The 20,833-nt window shown below is 34.3% G+C and overlaps 2 protein-coding genes across 2 annotated transcripts in view; one reads left to right on the top strand and one right to left on the bottom strand.

The window, feature by feature from the left end:
• Positions 1-742: 742 nt before the first annotated feature.
• LOC121730955 overlaps positions 743-20,833 on the top strand; it is a 77,330-nt gene continuing 57,239 nt past the window's right edge. The window contains exons 1-2 of the mRNA XM_042120199.1: positions 743-830; positions 1,377-1,504. Of these exons, the coding sequence (XP_041976133.1) occupies positions 743-830; positions 1,377-1,504 (216 nt within the window). The remainder of the gene's footprint in view (positions 831-1,376; positions 1,505-20,833) is intronic.
• LOC121730956 overlaps positions 4,206-20,833 on the bottom strand; it is a 39,263-nt gene continuing 22,635 nt past the window's right edge. Inside the window, exons 2-10 of the mRNA XM_042120200.1 lie at positions 11,043-11,158; positions 10,028-10,139; positions 9,035-9,132; positions 8,834-8,944; positions 8,373-8,588; positions 7,033-7,151; positions 6,579-6,675; positions 5,480-5,712; positions 4,206-4,468 (exon numbers count right to left, since the gene is read on the bottom strand). Coding sequence (XP_041976134.1) covers positions 4,243-4,468; positions 5,480-5,712; positions 6,579-6,675; positions 7,033-7,151; positions 8,373-8,588; positions 8,834-8,944; positions 9,035-9,132; positions 10,028-10,139; positions 11,043-11,150 — 1,320 coding nt within the window. The 5' untranslated portion in view covers positions 11,151-11,158 and the 3' untranslated portion in view covers positions 4,206-4,242. The remainder of the gene's footprint in view (positions 4,469-5,479; positions 5,713-6,578; positions 6,676-7,032; positions 7,152-8,372; positions 8,589-8,833; positions 8,945-9,034; positions 9,133-10,027; positions 10,140-11,042; positions 11,159-20,833) is intronic.

The raw sequence follows: 20,833 nt of genomic DNA, 5'->3' as shown, positions 1-20,833 counted from the left end.
TTATAAGTTATGTCTAATTGAGAGTGTACCATAAACCTGCAAGGTTTGTCTGGTACAGCTTAAACACGCGCACGTAGAACACGCGCAGAACACGTGCACGTCTGAACGCGCCCTAAAGAGGATAGGGAAATGCTGTTATTCTTACTCAGTTCATAGGTAGGTACCTATGAACTGAGTAAGAATAATTAAATTGTCCAAACTATAACTCTCCTAGGTAGGAGAGTTATAGTTTGGACAATGAATCTTCTATGTCTACATGTAAAGTCTCTCAAAAAAGTGAAGAAATATCAGCAGCCTCAGCCGCTATCTATGAAGACAAAGATATTAATATTTTGTTCGATAACGTAATTGATTAAAACATAAAATAAAATGAGATTTCCTTGATTAATAAAGATTTAAAACAAACCTACCAACACCCAAACGGTCGAATTCGACCATAGATTTAGAGCGGATTCTTGGAAATCTATCTAAATAGATTTCCAAGAATCCGCGATTGAGGGATAAAATAACGTTTTATTTGACTTTGAAGAATGTTAGCATAATTTTTTAGCATAATTTTATAGTAATTGGCATAATTTTGGCAAAATTTTAACAGCAGTTTAGCAAATTTTGTTTTAGTCGTGTTGGCAATACTGATTGTTGACAACTTTGGAGCAAAGGACTCGTTTCCAGCTCCCAATAAATTAAAAAAAAATTATCAACTTGTCGTCTTGTCATATGTCAACAAATTATCGGTGTGAAGATGGCGACGACCGGAGTGGGATTTCGTTGGTTAGATATATTAGAAAAGGAATTTGATAAAGCATGTGTCGAATTAGATACTTCTATAAGTAAGTATTCCATGTTATAATTCTTTGTTGCAATTTTGGTTACAAGTCTTAAGACATTTCTTTGTTAATCTGCCACATTAATAGATCACCATTGCTATCAGTTTTTGTTTACGAGAAATTTAAGCAATAATATTCGTATTTCTATTCCATAATAAAAGATAAAGCTCCCCGTACTATGTTTAGTTTATGGTAATCTTTTTGAGTCTGTATGTAGTAGCTTCAATTACAAATACCCTTTTATTAGGTAACATAAATTATTATTGACTATTTGTACTGCATAAATTCTTGTAAATTGTTAAGAATAATGTATCGATAGATTTCACGTTAGTGAGTTAAACTACAAAGGGGCAGCTTCACAGGAGAGGCTTCTAAGCTTTTAATTAATTTTATTTTATGGTATTTATTAAAATTGATAACATCCTCATGTTATCATTAATGTTTTTACTAACCTGAGTCTAAAAAGAATGTTTTTACTGTAGTATTTAATTGGAATATGATCCAAGAAAGAATTATTTCTGTAATGACTTATAAAGAATATATTTTCAGCGGAGTTGGAAACGGAAGATCCAGAAATTGTTTTTTCTGCCCGTCAGAAGGTTGCTACATTGAGTTCATGCTTCGCTCAGCTAACACACAAAGCTCTTACTATTTTCCAAAATAGTGCTAAGCTGGAGGTAAGTTTTTTAATGCTAAAATTGATTAGTTCCTACATAATTCTTTCAAAACATTGCTGCTCTCTACATGTTTAAGTAAAACTGGTGTCATATTGGTGATGGTGTGTGTAATGTGTTCATGTAACTAATCTTATATCATATAATACAAGCAATTCTTGTATATATATAATTGGAATCTCGGAATTGGCTTCAACGATTTTCATGAAATTTAGTATATAGGGGGTTTCGGGGGCGATAAATCAGGAATCATTTTTAGAAAATGTCATTTTATTCGTGTTTTATCGAATACCGAGCAAAGCTCGGTCAAATAGCTAGTCTTATATCTTCAAGCAAGCAATTCTTGTATATATATATATTTATAATTGGAATCTCGGAATCGGCTCCAACGATTTTCATGAAATTTAGTATATAGGGGATTTCGGGGTCGATAAATTGATCTAGCTAGGAATAATTTTTAGAAAATGTCTTTTTATTCGTGTTTTATCGATAATCGATAAACTGAAAAATATGACTCTTCCTGACATCTATTGGGCTTAAACAACACAACAACAGCTAAAGCTATTCCAGTGAAATTTTGTTCATTGTAATTTGTATGGTTAAATACCATAAAGTTTTTGTATTTTTTACACAAAACCTAATTGAAACTGAATAAATTAAACCAATTTTTTAACATGTTAGAAATGTACCATGGGCTTATAAACTGGTGGATAGAAAATGAAATCTGGGCCTAATCATTATTTGAAGTGGATTATTATGAATAGTGGATATGTTTCTAGTATTTTTGGGATTTAAGGTAAAAAACATGAACATATAATTATGTTACACGTTGATACCAAAATACCAGTTACTATCAATAGTAAATAGGTTGGGGAAAAAGTCTTTTCGCATTATAGTATGTATGAACTTGTCATAAAATCTTTTTGAATTCGGCGCATTTGAAAACAACTGGGTACACAAAAAAGCTCGATATTTGGGTGCTTCATGAGCTTGCTGAAAGAAACCTAATGAACTGTGTACTCATTTGTAATTCTTTATTACGACGTAATGAAACCGAATCATTTTTGAAGAAGCTGATAACTGGTGATGAAAAGTGGATCACGTACGACAAGAACGTGCGAAAAACGTAGTATGGATGTATGGATTGTCGAGTGTAGAGAGGAGATTGTGAGGAACATTATTTAATCCTTTAGAGCAGCGGTAGTAGGGGATTCGAACCCGGGCAATTTTTCTAATCCCGGGATTTCGGGATTATCTACAATCAATCCCGGGATCTCGGGATTATATTGGTAATAGAAAATGACAACTAATACTCATCTTTTGGATCTATAATGACTAAGAATGCACTGTTATTTTTAGGGTTCTGTGCGTAAACGGTAAAAACGGGACCCTAATGCTGAGACTTCGGTATCTGTCCGTCTGTCCATCTGTATCTATGTCTCCAGGCGGTATCGCAATCTGTATCTAGAACTGCTATAGCAAGACTTCTGAAATTTTCACAGATTGTGTATTTTAGTTGTCGCTATAACAAAAATACTAAAATCAACATAAAATTAATATTTGAGGGAGCTCTCATTCCACAAATGTGATTTTTTGTCATTTTATGCTCGTAATTAATAATGACAACAGGTAGGTATTTGAAATATTCACAAAATCCTTAATATTTTTTTTATTTTAATAATTTATAATATATTTTTTTATTAAATAAGGGGGCAAACGAGCAAACGGGTCACCTGATGGTAAGCAACTACCGTCGCCCATGGACACTCGCAACATCAGAAGAGCTGCAGGTGCATTGCCGGCCTTTTAAGAGGGAATACACTCTTTTCTTGAAGGTTTGCAGGTCGTATCGGTCCGGAAATACTGCTGGTGACAGTTCATTCCAGAGTTTTACAGTGCCCGGCAGAAAGTTACGCGAAAAACGCACTGTGGAAGACTGCCACTCATCAAGGTGATGAGGATGGTATGTTTTTCGCGTGGGACGATAGCGAAAAGTTGCAGGTGGTATGATTCCGAACAATTCCTCAGAGCACTCCATATTATAATTTGAGGGCGGCTCACATAAAAAAATACATTTTTTGCCTACTTCATAACTATGTATATCTTAAGTTACAAAGGTTCGGAACCCTTCGTGCGCGAGTCTGACTCGCATTTGACCGATTTTTTTAAATAAATTCATTGATTTTCACTAATTAACACAAATGCCAATACTTACACGACGTAAAGTGTGGGTTTTACACATAAAACGATACCGGTCGTTAGCAAAAACAAATGAAATTAAAAATAACAAGATGATGAGTTATGTCGGCCGACATAACGTCAAAAAAAGTAAGTGCATTTTGTTTCACGCACATTTTTATCATCTTAATTAAAAATATTTATCAGTCCCGAAAAATTTCGGGACTAAAATATGACCGAAATTCCGGGATCGAATCCTCTAAGCAGTGGGCGACAGGAGGACCGTAAAAGGTCGAATCTCGGACCGCGAAATATTGTAATGTATTGTATACCAAGTACCAATTAATAAAGTATATGTGTAGTGTACATACCTTTAATAATTAAAATAATATTAAGTGTGTTTTTTTCTGGACCTCGTTAAAATTTTCCCACAGTATCTGGACCCCACATAAAATTACTTGCCGACCCCTTCTTTAGAGATTCAACCCTGCACTGTTAATTCAGGTAACAAAAAAGACCATAGTTAAAATGACTTTATTTTTATAATAAGTACAAACAATAGTTTATTTGCCCGTGTACTCTTTCCAAGTAGGTCCCCGGTCGTATGGGTGTTTGTGCAGATGTCTCCGGTGCGGTCGTGTGGGTGCGCTCTCTGTCGTGGTTATCTTGTTCCTCTCCCTCATCATGCTTTTATACTCCTCCTCTTCGATGAGATCGTTCATACTGTCCAATCCAGTGGCCTCCAGGTCTTCATCCCAAAAGTCATCTTCTTCCGAGCTCTTCTCGCTTCTAAAACATAATAATATATTGTGAGGATCAATCATAGAAATCATTGTTTTGTGGTTAAATATTGCATGTGAGCTAGACTATTTTATTAGCAGTGTAATTATAAAAATATTTGTAGTATGATTATATTTGACATAAATATAAAAAAGGTTGAAAAACCCTGGGCTGGACAGTATTTTCACAGGATTACACTGGTCATTAAATATTTAATCATTAAATGCAATATGCACATTGTACACTGCAACAGGATATCAGTTGCCTTGGCATTAATTGCTATGTAGTTATCACCGTACTAAAAGTCTTTACAAATTGTTTTAGTGCTCTAGCATTTAATGCAAATTCTCATATGCTAATCAAAGTTAAAAACACAGGACGGCAACTTACTTGCATCGTTTCGATCTTTAGGAAATAAACTGGTTTGAACTTATTTAAAAAGTATTCTTATTCTTATTTCTTGGTTTATTGTTTTATCGACAAAGAGCTGACGACCAAATCGGTCATGTGGCTTCAGCTGTATTAAAACTCCGTTAGCTACTTCCCTGAACAACCTTTTCTGATAATCTGCGTGCTGGCAGGCCGTTTTGATACAGCTGAAGCCACATGACCGATTTGGTCGCCAGCTCTCCGTCGATTATGTACCTACGGATATGGAGAGTTCAGCCTTTACCAAGGCTGTTGGAAAAAAGCCATTTGGCTTTTCTAAGCACTTTTCTTATTCTCGAAGCTATTTCTAGTTTCGAGAATAAGAAAAGTGCTCTGCCACAAACTCCTAAGTGCTTAAAACTGTTGTATGGACTGATTTCTTAAAAAGCAGGTAATATAGCCTCCCATTAGAAACCAGCTTATCACCAGCTCATTTACGATGAATTAAAACGATCACTCTCAAAATATGAGTGTCCATAATTCGCAGGCCAAAACTATCTTCTACGAACATGAGAAAAAAATTACAAAAAATCCTTTATGCAAGTGGTTAGCGATTCTACCGATACTACAATTATTAGTAGAAATAGTCACCTAATCCCGTTTAGCTTATTGAGCAACCTATCAGCTGCTGCTGTCACTTCGGATGGTTCCGCCGGTCCGTTTCCGTCGTCGCTAACTCGGGATTCCAGCTTCTGCAGAACGGAGTCAGCTCTGTTGGTCAAGTCTATGAACTTCTCGGTCAGTTGCTGCAACTCCTTCCCGCTGGAGGTTGACGGTGTTGTGTTTCTAAACATGTTCTCTATCCGCTTACATGTTACGTCGTTCTGAAAACAAAGCGAACGTAAAAATTCTAATACAATGGGCATTGTCCAAAAAAAATCACATGCACTTTTTATATTTATTTTCGTTAAAATAGGGTATTTTAAGAATATAAATTAAATAATTTTGAAATTTATTGGCTAGTTTTTTCTCAATAAATTTTTAAAGTTTCGCTCTGACGTCATCATCAGCGGACAATTGACCTCTGAGTATGTTTTAAATTTCCTTTCAATCTTATTTATAATGGCTGGTGGATCGTCAAATGCAAGTTCTCATTATGTGAAAGCTGATACGAGAAGCTTACCAAAAGTTCGAAACGTACTGTTGGTCGAATTTATTGCTAATTTAACGCCATTGAAGGTCAAACAAAGGTTAAACATATTTGTTCAAAAATATAAGTAACTAATGGGTATTTTTTTCGTTTATATACAGAAAAACGATCACTGACCTTATTCCTCGAAATGTTTTTGTAATGAGCAAAATTAAAAAAAAATGGACAATCCCCATTTTGTTAGTTATAATTATTAGTAGTCTTTGCCAGACCTGAATAAGAATAATATGATGCTTTCTTTTGAATACAAAGAAAAGTAACTATACTTTATCCATTCCCATACCTTTTGCCGAGATAGTGTCCGAACCGGTGGTGGGCATGATTTAGGATAATACCAAAAATTTTCAAAAACATTTGGATAATAAAGGATAATATTCTTTTTCATTGACTTTAAAACCAAAGTTTAGGGTTGTCCTTTTTGTTTCGAGGTCAACTTTTTACTATAAAAATCATCTTCTCTTAATGATATTAATTAACTCTTAATTTATTCAATTTTAATGGCTATAAAAGCGAACGTGTGAATTAGTGAATTTCGTTTACCTGTGCTGGCCGGGTGTTGAGTAGTTTTATAACTTTCGTGTCGTGATTTCTCATTGTGAGTTGGATTTTTTGTAATTCATGGAATGTTGAAGCAGTCCTGTAAATAATAATTGTTAGTATTTCAGAGAAACGATGAAGCACATACTAGAGATAACATAGATGACACAAATCCTGACCTAATCAAATGACACTCGAAAACCGTATGCTTAGCCCCAATTTCACCAACGACTGTTAAAGCTAACGCCGGAATTAGTATGACGTTACCTCTTTAGATTTTTATATGAATGAAAGAGAAGACATTACATTTTAACAAGCTGTTAACACTGACATACGTTGGTGAAATTGGGGCTTAGTTTAGTTTTTAACTTTGTTCATAAAAAAGGAGAAATATAACGCCGCGATACCGTTTTGTTTTAAGCAAAATTTTCAGAGTTTCTGTTGTAAAAGAACTTACTTATTAATAAGTGAATCAATCAGCTTGCCCAGCACATCGGCGACGTGAGTAGGGTCGTCCAGCTGAACTCTTTGGCATGAGTCGATGAAACGCTTCTGAGCGTCCAACACTTCTTGCATCTGTGAATATAAGTTTCGATGTAGAGTAGGATATTTACATAGTAAAAGGAGGGAAAGTAAGTTATCTTCATACAAAGGCACCGCGCGCGGCTTGTATGCGTGTGCCATAGTATCAATGCGTCGCAACGTACCACACACAACTAAATCTCGGCGGTACCCCGCGCCACGAAGCTAAACTGGCCGAGATTTTGTTGTGTGCCGTACGTGGCGACGCATTGATGCTATGGCGCACACAAATAAGCCGCGCGCGGTGCCTTTGTATAAAGATAACTTACTTCCCCTCCTTTTACTATGATATTTATGCCCGTTTTAAGCAACCGCACCCTAAGAATAAGTTTCTCCTAGCAATCATTAAAGCTCTGAAGTTTCTATAAAGTTATAAAGAAGAGGATTTTATTAACGCACTTAAAATACACTTTAAAATTAATTACACTAAAGTGTCGTAACTCGTAGCCCGAAAAATAACAATTTTTCAGTGGTTACGAACATAACTCGCACAGAGTAAACACAACAAGTAGTACAAAATAACAAATTAATATGAAATAGAGAAAGTGGATGACATTTTGAAATTACCAGTTAAATGTTAAAAAATGCTAAAAGTTAACATTACTTTATCAAAAACCATTCCTTCTTCAAAAATGTAAAGGTTATGATAAGGCTTCAGTGATATTTAACATTTATTTACGACTGTCTTAAAATTAATATTTAAAGTTGGATGCAATGACTAAAAATATGAGCATTGCTTTGTGTGAGGATTTGCATGTGTCCGCTAATGCAAAGGTATGTTGTAATCACTTACGCGGACCTTCGTGGGCCCTTGCCACACAGTTAAGGTAATAACTTTACACAAAATTATACACACCGACCCCACGTGATTATTGTATAAAATGCAGCGAACATAATATTCATGTACTTTAAAGCTTTAATGCACTTAGTTGACATGTGCAACATGGCGTACCGCGTAATGTTAGGAAAGATTTTTATAATACCAATTTCTTGTTGTTTGCTTAGTCTTTATTTCTCATGTAGAGACTAAAAAAATCTGATACATGGAACCACAGTCTGCTACTCTTCAAATATCTAACCAGAATAGTTAGATAGATGAGAAATAAATATTAACCTAGCTTAGGACCTAGTCCATAAGTAAATATCAGACTCAATTCCAATCTGACTGACATGTAGATTTGTTCTATTCCAATTTCGAAAACTAAACTAACTAACCTTCAAGTCAATTTTGAAATTGTTCTCGTGTATTCTCTTGGAGAAGGCCACCTCCAGGTCCGCTGGGGTGAGCCTGGCGTCCCTCTGCCGCCTGGCCAGGGCTCGCAGGCCGTCGGCGAGCTCTCGCCGAGTCACGTTTATCAGGGTCATGCCGTCTCGAACCATCGACTCGAGCAAGAGACCTCGTCGCCAAGTGTCCGTATAGGAACCGCTAACCTGGACAAATTAGTCGAGATCGGTTGAAGATACTTCAGTTAATTAGCCGTCGAGAAGCTTAGGCTCCAGGTTCTTATAGCCAATTTGTAGTGAAGAATATTGCGACTATAAAAGTTTTATGTTTAACCATTTCGTTATGAAATATTAACTGCAAATTGCAATGTTATCTTCTAGCTATATAAAATATTAATAATTTATATTTAAATTAGTATAGGCTATTAATAATAAGGATAACTAATTTGTACCTTCTCCAATAGGTGTGTATGGGTGCTTAAGTGACTCGTTAAGTTCTGAGCGATTTCAGCTATTTTAGTTTGACTTTTTTCTATGTGGTGGCTGCTCTCCTTAATTGTTGTCTGAAAATATATTTGCATTTTAATTATGTTTTTTTTATAAAAATTTCAAATATAAGTACGAAGATAGCCATCACGTTATGTAAAACTTACTTGAACTGTTGTTTCCAACTTGTGAAGTCTATGCTCTAACTTTTCAGCAACCAATTGAGCTCTTTCTAGCTTTAGAGATAGTGTGGTTTCTATACGATCTGGAAATATGTATACATATTAAATTATTTAAAGAAAAATATTTCATTAAGACGTTCTCACGACTGCGCTTAAGGGTACTTAATAATAATTAATAACTTTAGGAATAAACTTATGGAAGATTCTAATTTCTCAAAAAGTCTCATATTATACATTTACTATCAAACTCTACATTACATAACTGATTAAGACTTAATTAAGCCTAAAGTAATCACAAAATATGTCTCAAGTGCGGTCGTTAAAACATTTAGTACTGCTGCAGAAGCTGCTTGATTTTAATGATATTCACACAAGCATTACACAACCCTAGCCTTTCAATTACATTAACGCAGTAAAGTGTTATTGATGTCGCATAATATTTTAACTTTATGCTCTAATTAATTGATTAAGCACTGTTCCTGTTCATGAATGAAATGGAGCAATTGAAATTGCTCCTATTAAATGCGATGATATTGCGAAAGCTGTCGCAGCAGCCATTTAAAATAGGTTGTGACACGGCCGAATGATTCAGGGGTGTTTAGAATTAGTGAATTTTCATGCAATTGGCAACACGATTTGGGTCAGAACTTCAAACAGCGCATCCACGTGCATGGTAGGAACTTAGATATAATTCAAAGTTTGTGTGACAGCCGACGCGGAGTTTCCCTAGAATTGCACTTCTATTTATTATAATATGCAATATTTATGGATGCACTTCCCGCAACGTTTGAAACGAAAACGATATATAAACAAACAGTAAGTTTAAGAGACGTTTATGATGAAAAGAATGATAGGGACAAACAAAATAAAGAGATAGATTCCTATTTACGTTAAGATTACCAACATCAAGATAATGATAATGACAGCCAAAACAAGTTAAACAATGATAAGTGCGGGCGTGCAAACACCAAAACATACCTAATTTGTTCTGTATGACGTCTAGGCGACGTGCTTGCTTCGCTTGCACCGTGCTAACGGTCTCTATAACTCGCAATCTCTCGTCAATGCTGGCTAAGATGTTAGCAATATCCTGCAAAGAAAGGAAAGTAAAAAAAAGGATGTACTTATTATTATCAGCCCTCCATAGGGCTCCATAGGTGAAGCTAGCTTTGCCTGGCAGTGGGATATTATAGGCTGATATAAACAGCATAAAATAACCAAAAACGGCATAACGTTTATACAAAATTCCTTTTTGATTAGACATTTAACTTGATTTATTACTGTAGCGTAGATCATTATCGTATTAGATAATTATACCGTTACAATTTTTGCTACTAGAATTAACAAGTTTTCTAACAAGTTAACGCAAATAACGCTTATAAATTGTTCACATTATAATCCTGGTTTAATGACATTATTATGTCGTTACTTTAAAATCTTAATTTATAGTGAGATTGATCTATTAAAATAAACGCCTTTAATGTGTAGTCTTGTAATTAAATTATAAACTTGATTCCAAGTAAATTGAGCCACAAAATTGTACGTTATTCACATTTCTGCTGATTAGTTTATCGTGTAACTTTAGATATTTTAAGCGTATCCCCTTTACATAACTTAAAGGTAAATTAAATGGCTTTTGCGGAGCGGTAAATTATCAACATTTATATCAAGCTGAGGTCTAGCAGTTATAACATATTGTCTGGAACTTCAAAGATGAATCTGACTTTTTGGGTGTTACAAATAGGCAACCAATATTATTTATGTTTACGACTGTGGTCCTTAATGTTGTCTCAGTTAGTAAAAAAATATTGTTGAAGCAAGTGCTCTATTGATCTTAATCCTATTTTAACCTTAGGGCCTGCCGCCACTTTATCTGGAAAGATTTTGTCACGGCTTTCTTATTATAGTGTGATGGAGGCAAATGCAAACGAGCTATCTAGCTTACTCTCATAGAAGATGCGTAAATAGGCCCTTAGCCCTAAGAATAGCTTACCTTATTGACGTAGGAGTTGACAGTGTATGCACGTAGAGTGTGCGGTTCGGCCGGCGAGGTTCGCGCCAGGCAGAGGCACGCGAGCGCCGCCACGGTCGCACTTAACATCGCCCCGCCTGCAAATTACACCCAAGTTTTTGAAGTGAAACGCGCTGAGGGTAAAATTTCATGGTCGCGCCATGAAAAAGAGGGTAGAAACAACAATAATATTACGTCACCATGATTTTGGACAGAAGTAAGTACTAAGTACCACTTCTGACACGTGTAATCTGTACACAAACTGACTTTTATATTTAACTAGCTGTCCCGGCAAACGTTTCTTTGCCATATTGAAGTGGCTAAACAAGTATGTTACCATGGCAACGTCCATCGCTATCCTGTCGCGACTCGCGCACAAACAATGGTCGCCGTCAGTCTCGAGTTGTAATAAAATTTACTATTATTTATTCAGCAAATGCACTTATCAATATAAAAAGTACCCAGTAGCCGATTCTCAGACCCACTCGTATGCATATATAAAATTTGGTTAAAACCAGTAAAGCCATTTCGGAGGATTACGCGGCCTAACATTGTGACACGAGAATTTTATATATAAGAAGATTAATTCTTAATAATTTAACGGATTTAATTAATGTTATGTATAATGTAATAAGTAATTATTTAATTTTAGTACTTTTATGATAATTATGTTAATGCCACACAATTTAAAATTATTTTGCACGCCACTTATTAGGCAGACCGCAGAATGTTGGAACCATTTAAGCAAAATTGTAAGACTTTTTGTATCACATTTATGCAATAAATTATTCTATTCTATTCAAATGCATTTTTAAACTGGCAATTGCCCCTCCACACTTTCCCACCACATTGCAACGCATGTGTTTGCAGGACCAACAATGGTAACCACGAAAACCCTTTGATATCAAGGTGCCCGAGGGTCAAGTTAAATGTGTCTTAGGACATTTGGGACCCGTTACGAAATTAATCAGAAGAGACATAGGAGGAGTATGGAGATATTCCAATTCTCCTACTCTTTCTCCTATTCCAAGGGTATTGCTTCCGAGGAATAGAATAAGATGTACTGAGTCTAAGGAAATTACGTCCAAGGAATAAACTTCCGTTGTCAACACCCCGACAAATTAAGGCACACTGACTGGTTTCGTCACCCGCCGTCTCAATACCTGGTCTTGCAAATGCTCATCTTATTGTGAATTTATGCAAATGAACGCAACTGAAGATAATTGTGGGCAATCACATAATGCTCTTAAGTGATTGTATCAAAAAACAATAAAATAATGTGTACGTGGTATAAGTATGGTATTGATAGAGACTAGAAAGAAGCATGCAAGTAAAAAAGTGGTATAAAACTCATGAAATCAAACAACAAATTGTTGTTTATGATGATGACGGTGGTTGCACAGATTTTTTAAACTATCATGAACTTGAACGACGTTTCCCAAGAATCTCTACATGAAGCGCGGAGTAATGATTCCTGACACATGATTGATGATCATATTCACCGCGCCTGCAATCTCGGCGTTCAAGAAAATTTGTGTTTATTCATGAGCCACATTAACCCTAGAAGCCCAATCTACGTCGTTTCGACGTATACTCCGACGAAAATCTGCTCTCTATTTCTCGCGCAAGATCGGATCGCCGCAAACTCCTGAACCAACTTAGTAGCCGCCGAGACGAAACAAGGGACGGTTGTTTCGCTTTGGTAAGTGCCGCCATTTTGTTGTTACACACATGTTGCACGTCGATTCGACGTATGTTTGGGCTTTTTGTAACTTTTGGTAATAGCTTTGATGATTTATTATTCTGATTTTTATTTAATTATATTTTGTTTTGAGTGGTTTTTCATTCGATATTCACTTTTTGGATCCAACCATACCATGACGTCCAGTCGGCAGCTCAATCAAGATGAAATTGCTGCTATTTTGGCAAATGAAGATGATGTTTTGGCACTTGATACAGAATCTGAAGATGAAGATTGTGTTACTCATGACGATGTTATGGGTGACGTAGAAGATGAAGAGTTGGATTACGTGGAAAATACAAGTCCAGAAAATGGACCAGAGAACCCACAAAATCCTGCATCTTTTCCGGAATTAGTTTAGTTCTTATAGGAAAACTTATAAGTAGCCAATGGCGGTCTTCTATGGTATTTTAAACATGGCTTTTGTGAATTCCTATATTATATATTGTCATAACAAAGTAAACCAAAGGGAAAAACCAGTTAGTCGTACAGACTTTATGAAGATATTGAGCACACAGTTGACGGAACCGTGGATGGAAAAATATTTGGAGTCACCTACTTTGTAGAAGAATTTGCGGCAAAATTTAACGAATATAATAAAACCTGCACCACAGACAACACCACGGACATCATGTGATGAGCCTGAACCAAATAAAACGACGATACCGTGGGTTTTTTTCCTATAAAAAAGGCGGATGACCAAATCGCAGTGCTTGAAATGCAAAAAGGCGGTTTGCGGAGAACATAATATTAACATTTGTTAATAATGTATTTAGAGGCTGAATTACATACATTTTCTTATTTATTATTGATAAGAGATGATTTAATTTTTAGGAGAAACATTTAAAAAGTTGATTTATATATAAATTTTATTATTATAAGAAAAAAACCTGAGAGGATCTCATTTTTGTTATTTTTTTTGTTCTTTTGTCTATTGTAGTATTCATAAAAATTATATATTTTTAAAATTGCATTTTTTCATTTCATTATAACATACTTTAAATAAAAAAATTAAAAAATCTGCATATTCTAAAATAAAAAGGTGAAATCGAGTGACTTCACTATATACACGTCGTTGTGACGTATGATTGGGCTTTATAGCTGGAAAAATATGTTTGGGCTTCTAGGGTTAAGCTCGTCCATTCATAAATGCGTTCCGAAGTAGCGGCCACACTAACCGTATAAGCAAGCTCCATTGTTTTCTTGTTTTTCCGATTATACCACCTTTTGTGTTTCATTGTTTATTTTGTTTACTTGGAAATTGGGAGCTTTGAAAAGAAATGCGTTTACAAATTACAAGTTGTTCAAAGGTGTGCTCGGATTTACAACTGCTTTCTCGAGATCAATGGGTGGTTCTGGAAGGGCGATCTAATCGCGCCGTGATCCGCTCCATTATTCGAGGCGCGTGCACGTCATTGTTTATTCCCGCATCATCGGCAGGTGTGCTCTTTCATCCTGCTCATGAGTGTCTATTTATTTGCATTCCGTCGTAGTTCATGGACCCTGTGGGATTACTGTGGATTAATATCATTGTCGGATCGAACCCACGCGCACGAGGTCGACCTTTCATCGGTCCTGTGATGCCTGCTCGACGCTCGTATCGGGTTACGAAACCTTTGTCATATTATTGTGAGATTTTTTCACTATAAATTAATTGAACCCACCATTAGCCATCAATTGCATGGCGTATATCATTTTAATAACATATTTTGTTAATGCATGGTGTCTATTTATACTGACGACCGTTTTAATGTCGGTGTTTGTTTAGTATCACTACTAAACGTTGGGCAATGCTTTTTCAATATATGTACATAATATCAACTTGGCACTCGATCATATTTTGAAACTGGAAGATACGCTTTGCGACATGTCAGCGACATTCATCCATGCAAAAGCATTTTAATGATTGCATATGACAGCCTAATATTAATAGATGCTTCGTTTCGTCATGTTAAATCTTGGAGAATGCGTCCTAATTTGATAAGAAGACGTGTACTTGAATTAAAACTTGCGTTGCGCAAAGATTCTGAATTCGACAATGTTTTATGATATTTTTAATGAGTTTTATTGCTATAATGGCAAATCTCTTCAAATTGAAATTAATTTTGAGTCTTAACTATTAAAAGGGAAAGGAATGCACATATTTGAAGTGCAATGACCTACCTATGTGAAGTTAGCAACCGAGTTCAAGGTAAATGATTTTTATATATGTCATTCGATTGTACCCGGAGTGTACCCGATTGTACCGCAATTAAAATCGTTTGTACCTCAATAGGGTACAAATGGGGGGGGTGGTAAAATTTGCTTAGCAACCGACATAAAGATACCGGAATTTTAATGATGCCATCTGGAAGAGTATCGTTTGTACCGGATTGTACCCGTTTTTAAAGTTAATTTTTTTTTGATTTTACGAAAAAAAAACAAAAAAAATTTTTTTCCCTAAAAATAAGGCTTTGTACGGAGTAGAAGGAAAGAAAGTATATAAAGCAGTTCAAATGTGTAAAAGAAGTTATTTTTTGAGGTAGATTCGTTCGGTCTTGACGAATTTTCCAATATCTTACTATAAAAGTCGGAGTTATATTTTGCAGTTTTTTTGTCGTTTGTACCTCGCCAAAACAGAAAGATTATAAAAGAAGATACTATTCACTTTAAATTCACACAAAATTTTTTGAGACAACAACGACAGAAATTCGATCGGTCTTGACGAATTTTCGAATATCTTACTATAAAACTCTGAGTCAAATTTTGCAACTTTTGTCGTTTGTAACTCGCCAAAACAGAAAAATTATTAAAGAAGATACTATTCACTTCATATTTACACAAAAAAATTTGAGGTACAAACGATTTTTCATATAGTAACAACGTCAGAGATTCGATCGGTCTTGACGAATTTTCGAATATCTTACTATAAAACTCGGAGTCAAATTTTGCAAATTTTATCGTTTGTACCTCGCCAAAACCGAAAGATTATAAAAGAAGATACTATTCAATTCATATTTACACTAAAAAATTTGAGGTACAAACGATTTTTCATATAGTAACAACGTCAGAGATTCGATCGGTCTTGACGAATTTTCGAATATCTTACTATAAATCTCGGAGTCATATTTTGCAACTTTTATCGTTTGTACCTCGCCAAAACCGAAAGATTATAAAAGAAGATACTATTCACTTCATATTTACACAAAAAAATTAGAGGTACAAACGATTTTTCATATAGTAACAACGTCAGAGATTCGATCGGTCTTGAAGAATTTTCGAATATATTACTATAAAACTCGGAGTCATATTTTGCAACTTTTATCGTTTGTACCTCGCCAAAACCGAAAGATTATAAAAGAAGATACTATTCACTTCATATTTAAACAAAAAAATTTGAGGTACAAACGATTTTTCATATAGTAACAACGTCAGAGATTCGATCGGTCTTGAAGAATTTTCGAATATCTTACTATAAAACTCGGAGTCAAATTTTGCAACTTTTATCGTTTGTACCTCGCCAAAGCCGAAAGATTATAAAAGAAGATACTATTCACTTCATATTTACACAAAAAAATTTGAGGTACAAACGATTTTTCATATAGTAACAACGTCACAGATTCGATCGGTCGTGACGAATTTTCGAATATCTTACTATAAAACTCGGAGTCAAATTTTGCAACTTTTATCGTTTGTACCTCGCCAAAACCGAAAGGTTATAAAAGAAGATATTATTCACTTCATACTTATATAAAAATTTTTGAGGTGCAAACGATTTTACATATAGTAACAACGTCAGAGATTCGATCGGTCGTGACGAATTTTCGAATATCTTACTATAAAACTCGGAGTCATATTTTGCAACTTTTATCGTTTGTACCTCGCCAAAACCGAAAGATTATAAAAGAAGATACTATTCACTTCATATTTACACAAAAAAATTAGAGGTACAAACGATTTTTCATATAGTAACAACGTCAGAGATTCGATCGGTCTTGAAGAATTTTCGAATATCTTACTATAAAACTCGGAGTCAAATTTTGCAACTTTTATCGTCTGTACCTCGCCAAAACCGAAAGATTACAAAAGGAGATATTATTCACTTCATATATACACAAAAAAATTTGAGGTACAAACGATTTTTCATATAGTAACAACGTCAGAGATTCGATCGGTCTTGACGAATTTTCGAATATCTTACTATAAAACTCGGCGTCAAATTTTGCAACTTTTATCGTTTGTACCTCGCCAAAGCCGAAAGATTATAAAAGAAGATACTATTCACTTCATATTTACACAAAAAAATTTGAGGTACAAACGATTTTTCATATAGTAACAACGTCAGAGATTCGATCGGTCGTGACGAATTTTCGAATATCTTACTATAAAACTCGGAGTCAAATTTTGCAACTTTTATCGTTTGTACCTCGCGAAAACTGAAATATTATAAAAGAAGATTCTATTTACTTCATACTAACAAAAAAAAATTATAGGTAAAAACGATTTTTCATATAGTAACAACGTCAGAGATTCTATCGGTCTTGACGACATTTCGAATACCTTACTATAAAACTCGGAGTCAAATTTTGCAACTTTTATCGTTTGTACCTCGCCAAAACCGAAAGATTATAAAAGAAGATACTATTCACTTCATATTTACACAAAAAAATTTGAGGTACAAACGATTTTTCATATAGTAACAACGTCAGAGATGCGATCGGTCTTGACGAATTTTCGAATATCTTACTATAAAACTCGGAGTCATATTTTGCAACTTCTATCGTTTGTACCTCACGAAAACCGAAAGATTATAAAAGAAGATTCTATTTACTTCATATTAACAAAAAAAAATTATAGGTAAAAACGATTTTTCATATAGTAACAACGTCAGAGATTCTATTGGTCTTGACGACATTTCGAATATCTTACTCTAAAACTCGGAGTCATATTTTGCAACTTTTATCGTTTGTACCTCGCCAAAGCCGAAAGATTATAAAAGAAGATACTATTCACTTCATATTTACACAAAAAAATTTGAGGTACAAACGATTTTTCATATAGTAACAACGTCACAGATTCGATCGGTCGTGACGAATTTTCGAATATCTTACTATAAAACTCGGAGTCAAATTTTGCAACTTTTATCGTTTGTACCTCGCCAAAACCGAAAGGTTATAAAAGAAGATATTATTCACTTCATACTTATATAAAAATTTTTGAGGTGCAAACGATTTTACATATAGTAACAACGTCAGAGATTCGATCGGTCGTGACGAATTTTCGAATATCTTACTATAAAACTCGGAGTCATATTTTGCAACTTTTATCGTTTGTACCTCGCCAAAACCGAAAGATTATAAAAGAAGATACTATTCACTTCATATTTACACAAAAAAATTAGAGGTACAAACGATTTTTCATATAGTAACAACGTCAGAGATTCGATCGGTCTTGAAGAATTTTCGAATATCTTACTATAAAACTCGGAGTCAAATTTTGCAACTTTTATCGTTTGTACCTCGCCAAAACCGAAAGATTACAAAAGGAGATATTATTCACTTCATATATACACAAAAAAATTTGAGGTACAAACGATTTTTCATATAGTAACAACGTCAGAGATTCGATCGGTCTTGACGAATTTTCGAATATCTTACTATAAAACTCGGCGTCAAATTTTGCAACTTTTATCGTTTGTACCTCGCCAAAGCCGAAAGATTATAAAAGAAGATACTATTCACTTCATATTTATACAAAAAAATTTGAGGTACAAACGATTTTTCATATAGTAACAACGTCAGAGATTCGATCGGTCGTGACGAATTTTCGAATATCTTACTATAAAACTCGGAGTCAAATTTTGCAACTTTTACCGTTTGTACCTCGCGAAAACTGAAATATTATAAAAGAAGATTCTATTTACTTCATACTAACAAAAAAAAATTATAGGTAAAAACGATTTTTCATATAGTAACAACGTCAGAGATTCTATCGGTCTTGACGACATTTCGAATACCTTACTATAAAACTCGGAGTCAAATTTTGCAACTTTTATCGTTTGTACCTCGCCAAAACCGAAAGATTATAAAAGAAGATACTATTCACTTCATATTTACACAAAAAAATTTGAGGTACAAACGATTTTTCATATAGTAACAACGTCAGAGATGCGATCGGTCTTGACGAATTTTCGAATATCTTACTATAAAACTCGGAGTCATATTTTGCAACTTCTATCGTTTGTACCTCGCGAAAACCGAAAGATTATAAAAGAAGATTCTATTTACTTCATATTAACAAAAAAAAAATTATAGGTAAAAACGATTTTTCATATAGTAACAACGTCAGAGATTCTATTGGTCTTGACGACATTTCGAATATCTTACTCTAAAACTCGGAGTCATATTTTGCAACTTTTATCGTTTGTACCTCGCCAAAACTGAAAGATTATAAAAGAAGATACTATTCACTTCATATTTACACAAAAAAATTAGAGGTACAAACGATTTTTCATATAGTAACAACGTCAGAGATTCGATCGGTCTTGACGAATTTTCCAATATCTTACTATAAAACTAACAGTTAAATTTTGCAACTTCTATCGTTTGTACCTCGCAAAAACCGAAAGATTATAAAAGAATATTATATTCACTTTATATTTACACAAAAAAATTTGAGGTACAAACGATTTTTCATATAGTAACAACGTCAGAGATTCGATCGGTCTTGACGAATTTTCCAATATCTTACTATAAAACTAAGAGTTAAATTTTGCAACTTCTATCGTTTGTACCTCGCAAAAACCGAAAGATTATAAAAGAATATTATATTCACTTTATATTTACACAAAAAAATTTGAGGTACAAACGATTTTTCATATAGTAACAACGTCAGAGATTCGATCGGTCTTGACGAATTTTCGAATATCTTACTATAAAACTCGGAGTCAAATTTTGCAAATTTTATCGTTTGTACCTCGCCAAAACCGAAAGATTATAAAAGAAGATACTATTCACTTCATATTTAAACAAAAAAATTTGAGGTACAAACGATTTTTCATATAGTAACAACGTCAGAGATTCGATCGGTCTTGAAGAATTTTCGAATATCTTACTATAAAACTCGGAGTCATATTTTGCAACTTTTATCGTTTGTACCTCGCCAAAACCGAAAGATTACAAAAGGAGATATTATTCACTTCATATTTACACAAAAAAATTTGAGGTACAAACGATTTTTCATATAGTAACAACGTCAGAGATTCGATCGGTCGTGACGAATTTTCGAATATCTTACTATAAAACTCGGAGTCAAATTTTGCAACTTTTATCGTTTGTACCTCACCAAAACCGAAATATTATAAAAGAAGATACTATTCACTTCATATTTAAACAAAAAAATTTGAGGTACAAACGATTTTTCATATAGTAACAACGTCAGAGATTCGATCGGTCTTGAAGAATTTTCGAATATCTTACTATAAAACTCGGAGTCATATTTTGCAACTTTTATCGTTTGTACCTCGCCAAAACCGAAAGATTACAAAAGGAGATATTATTCACTTCATATATACACAAAAAAATTTGAGGTACAAACGATTTTTCATATAGTAACAACGTCAGAGATTCGATCGGTCTTGACGAATTTTCGAATATCTTACTATAAAACTCGGCGTCAAATTTTGCAACTTTTATCGTTTGTACCTCGCCAAAGCCGAAAGATTATAAAAGAAGATACTATTCACTTCATATTTACACAAAAAAATTTGAGGTACAAACGATTTTTCATATAGTAACAACGTCAGAGATTCGATCGGTCGTGACGAATTTTCGAATATCTTACTATAAAACTCGGAGTCAAATTTTGCAACTTTTATCGTTTGTACCTCGCGAAAACTGAAATATTATAAAAGAAGATTCTATTTACTTCATACTAACAAAAAAAAATTATAGGTAAAAACGATTTTTCATATAGTAACAACGTCAGAGATTCTATCGGTCTTGACGACATTTCGAATACCTTACTATAAAACTCGGAGTCAAATTTTGCAACT

Source organism: Aricia agestis, chromosome 10 (assembly GCF_905147365.1).
Source record: "Aricia agestis chromosome 10, ilAriAges1.1, whole genome shotgun sequence".
NCBI classification, from domain to species: Eukaryota; Metazoa; Arthropoda; class Insecta; order Lepidoptera; family Lycaenidae; genus Aricia; species Aricia agestis.
This window is presented reverse-complemented; position numbering and strand designations above follow the sequence as displayed.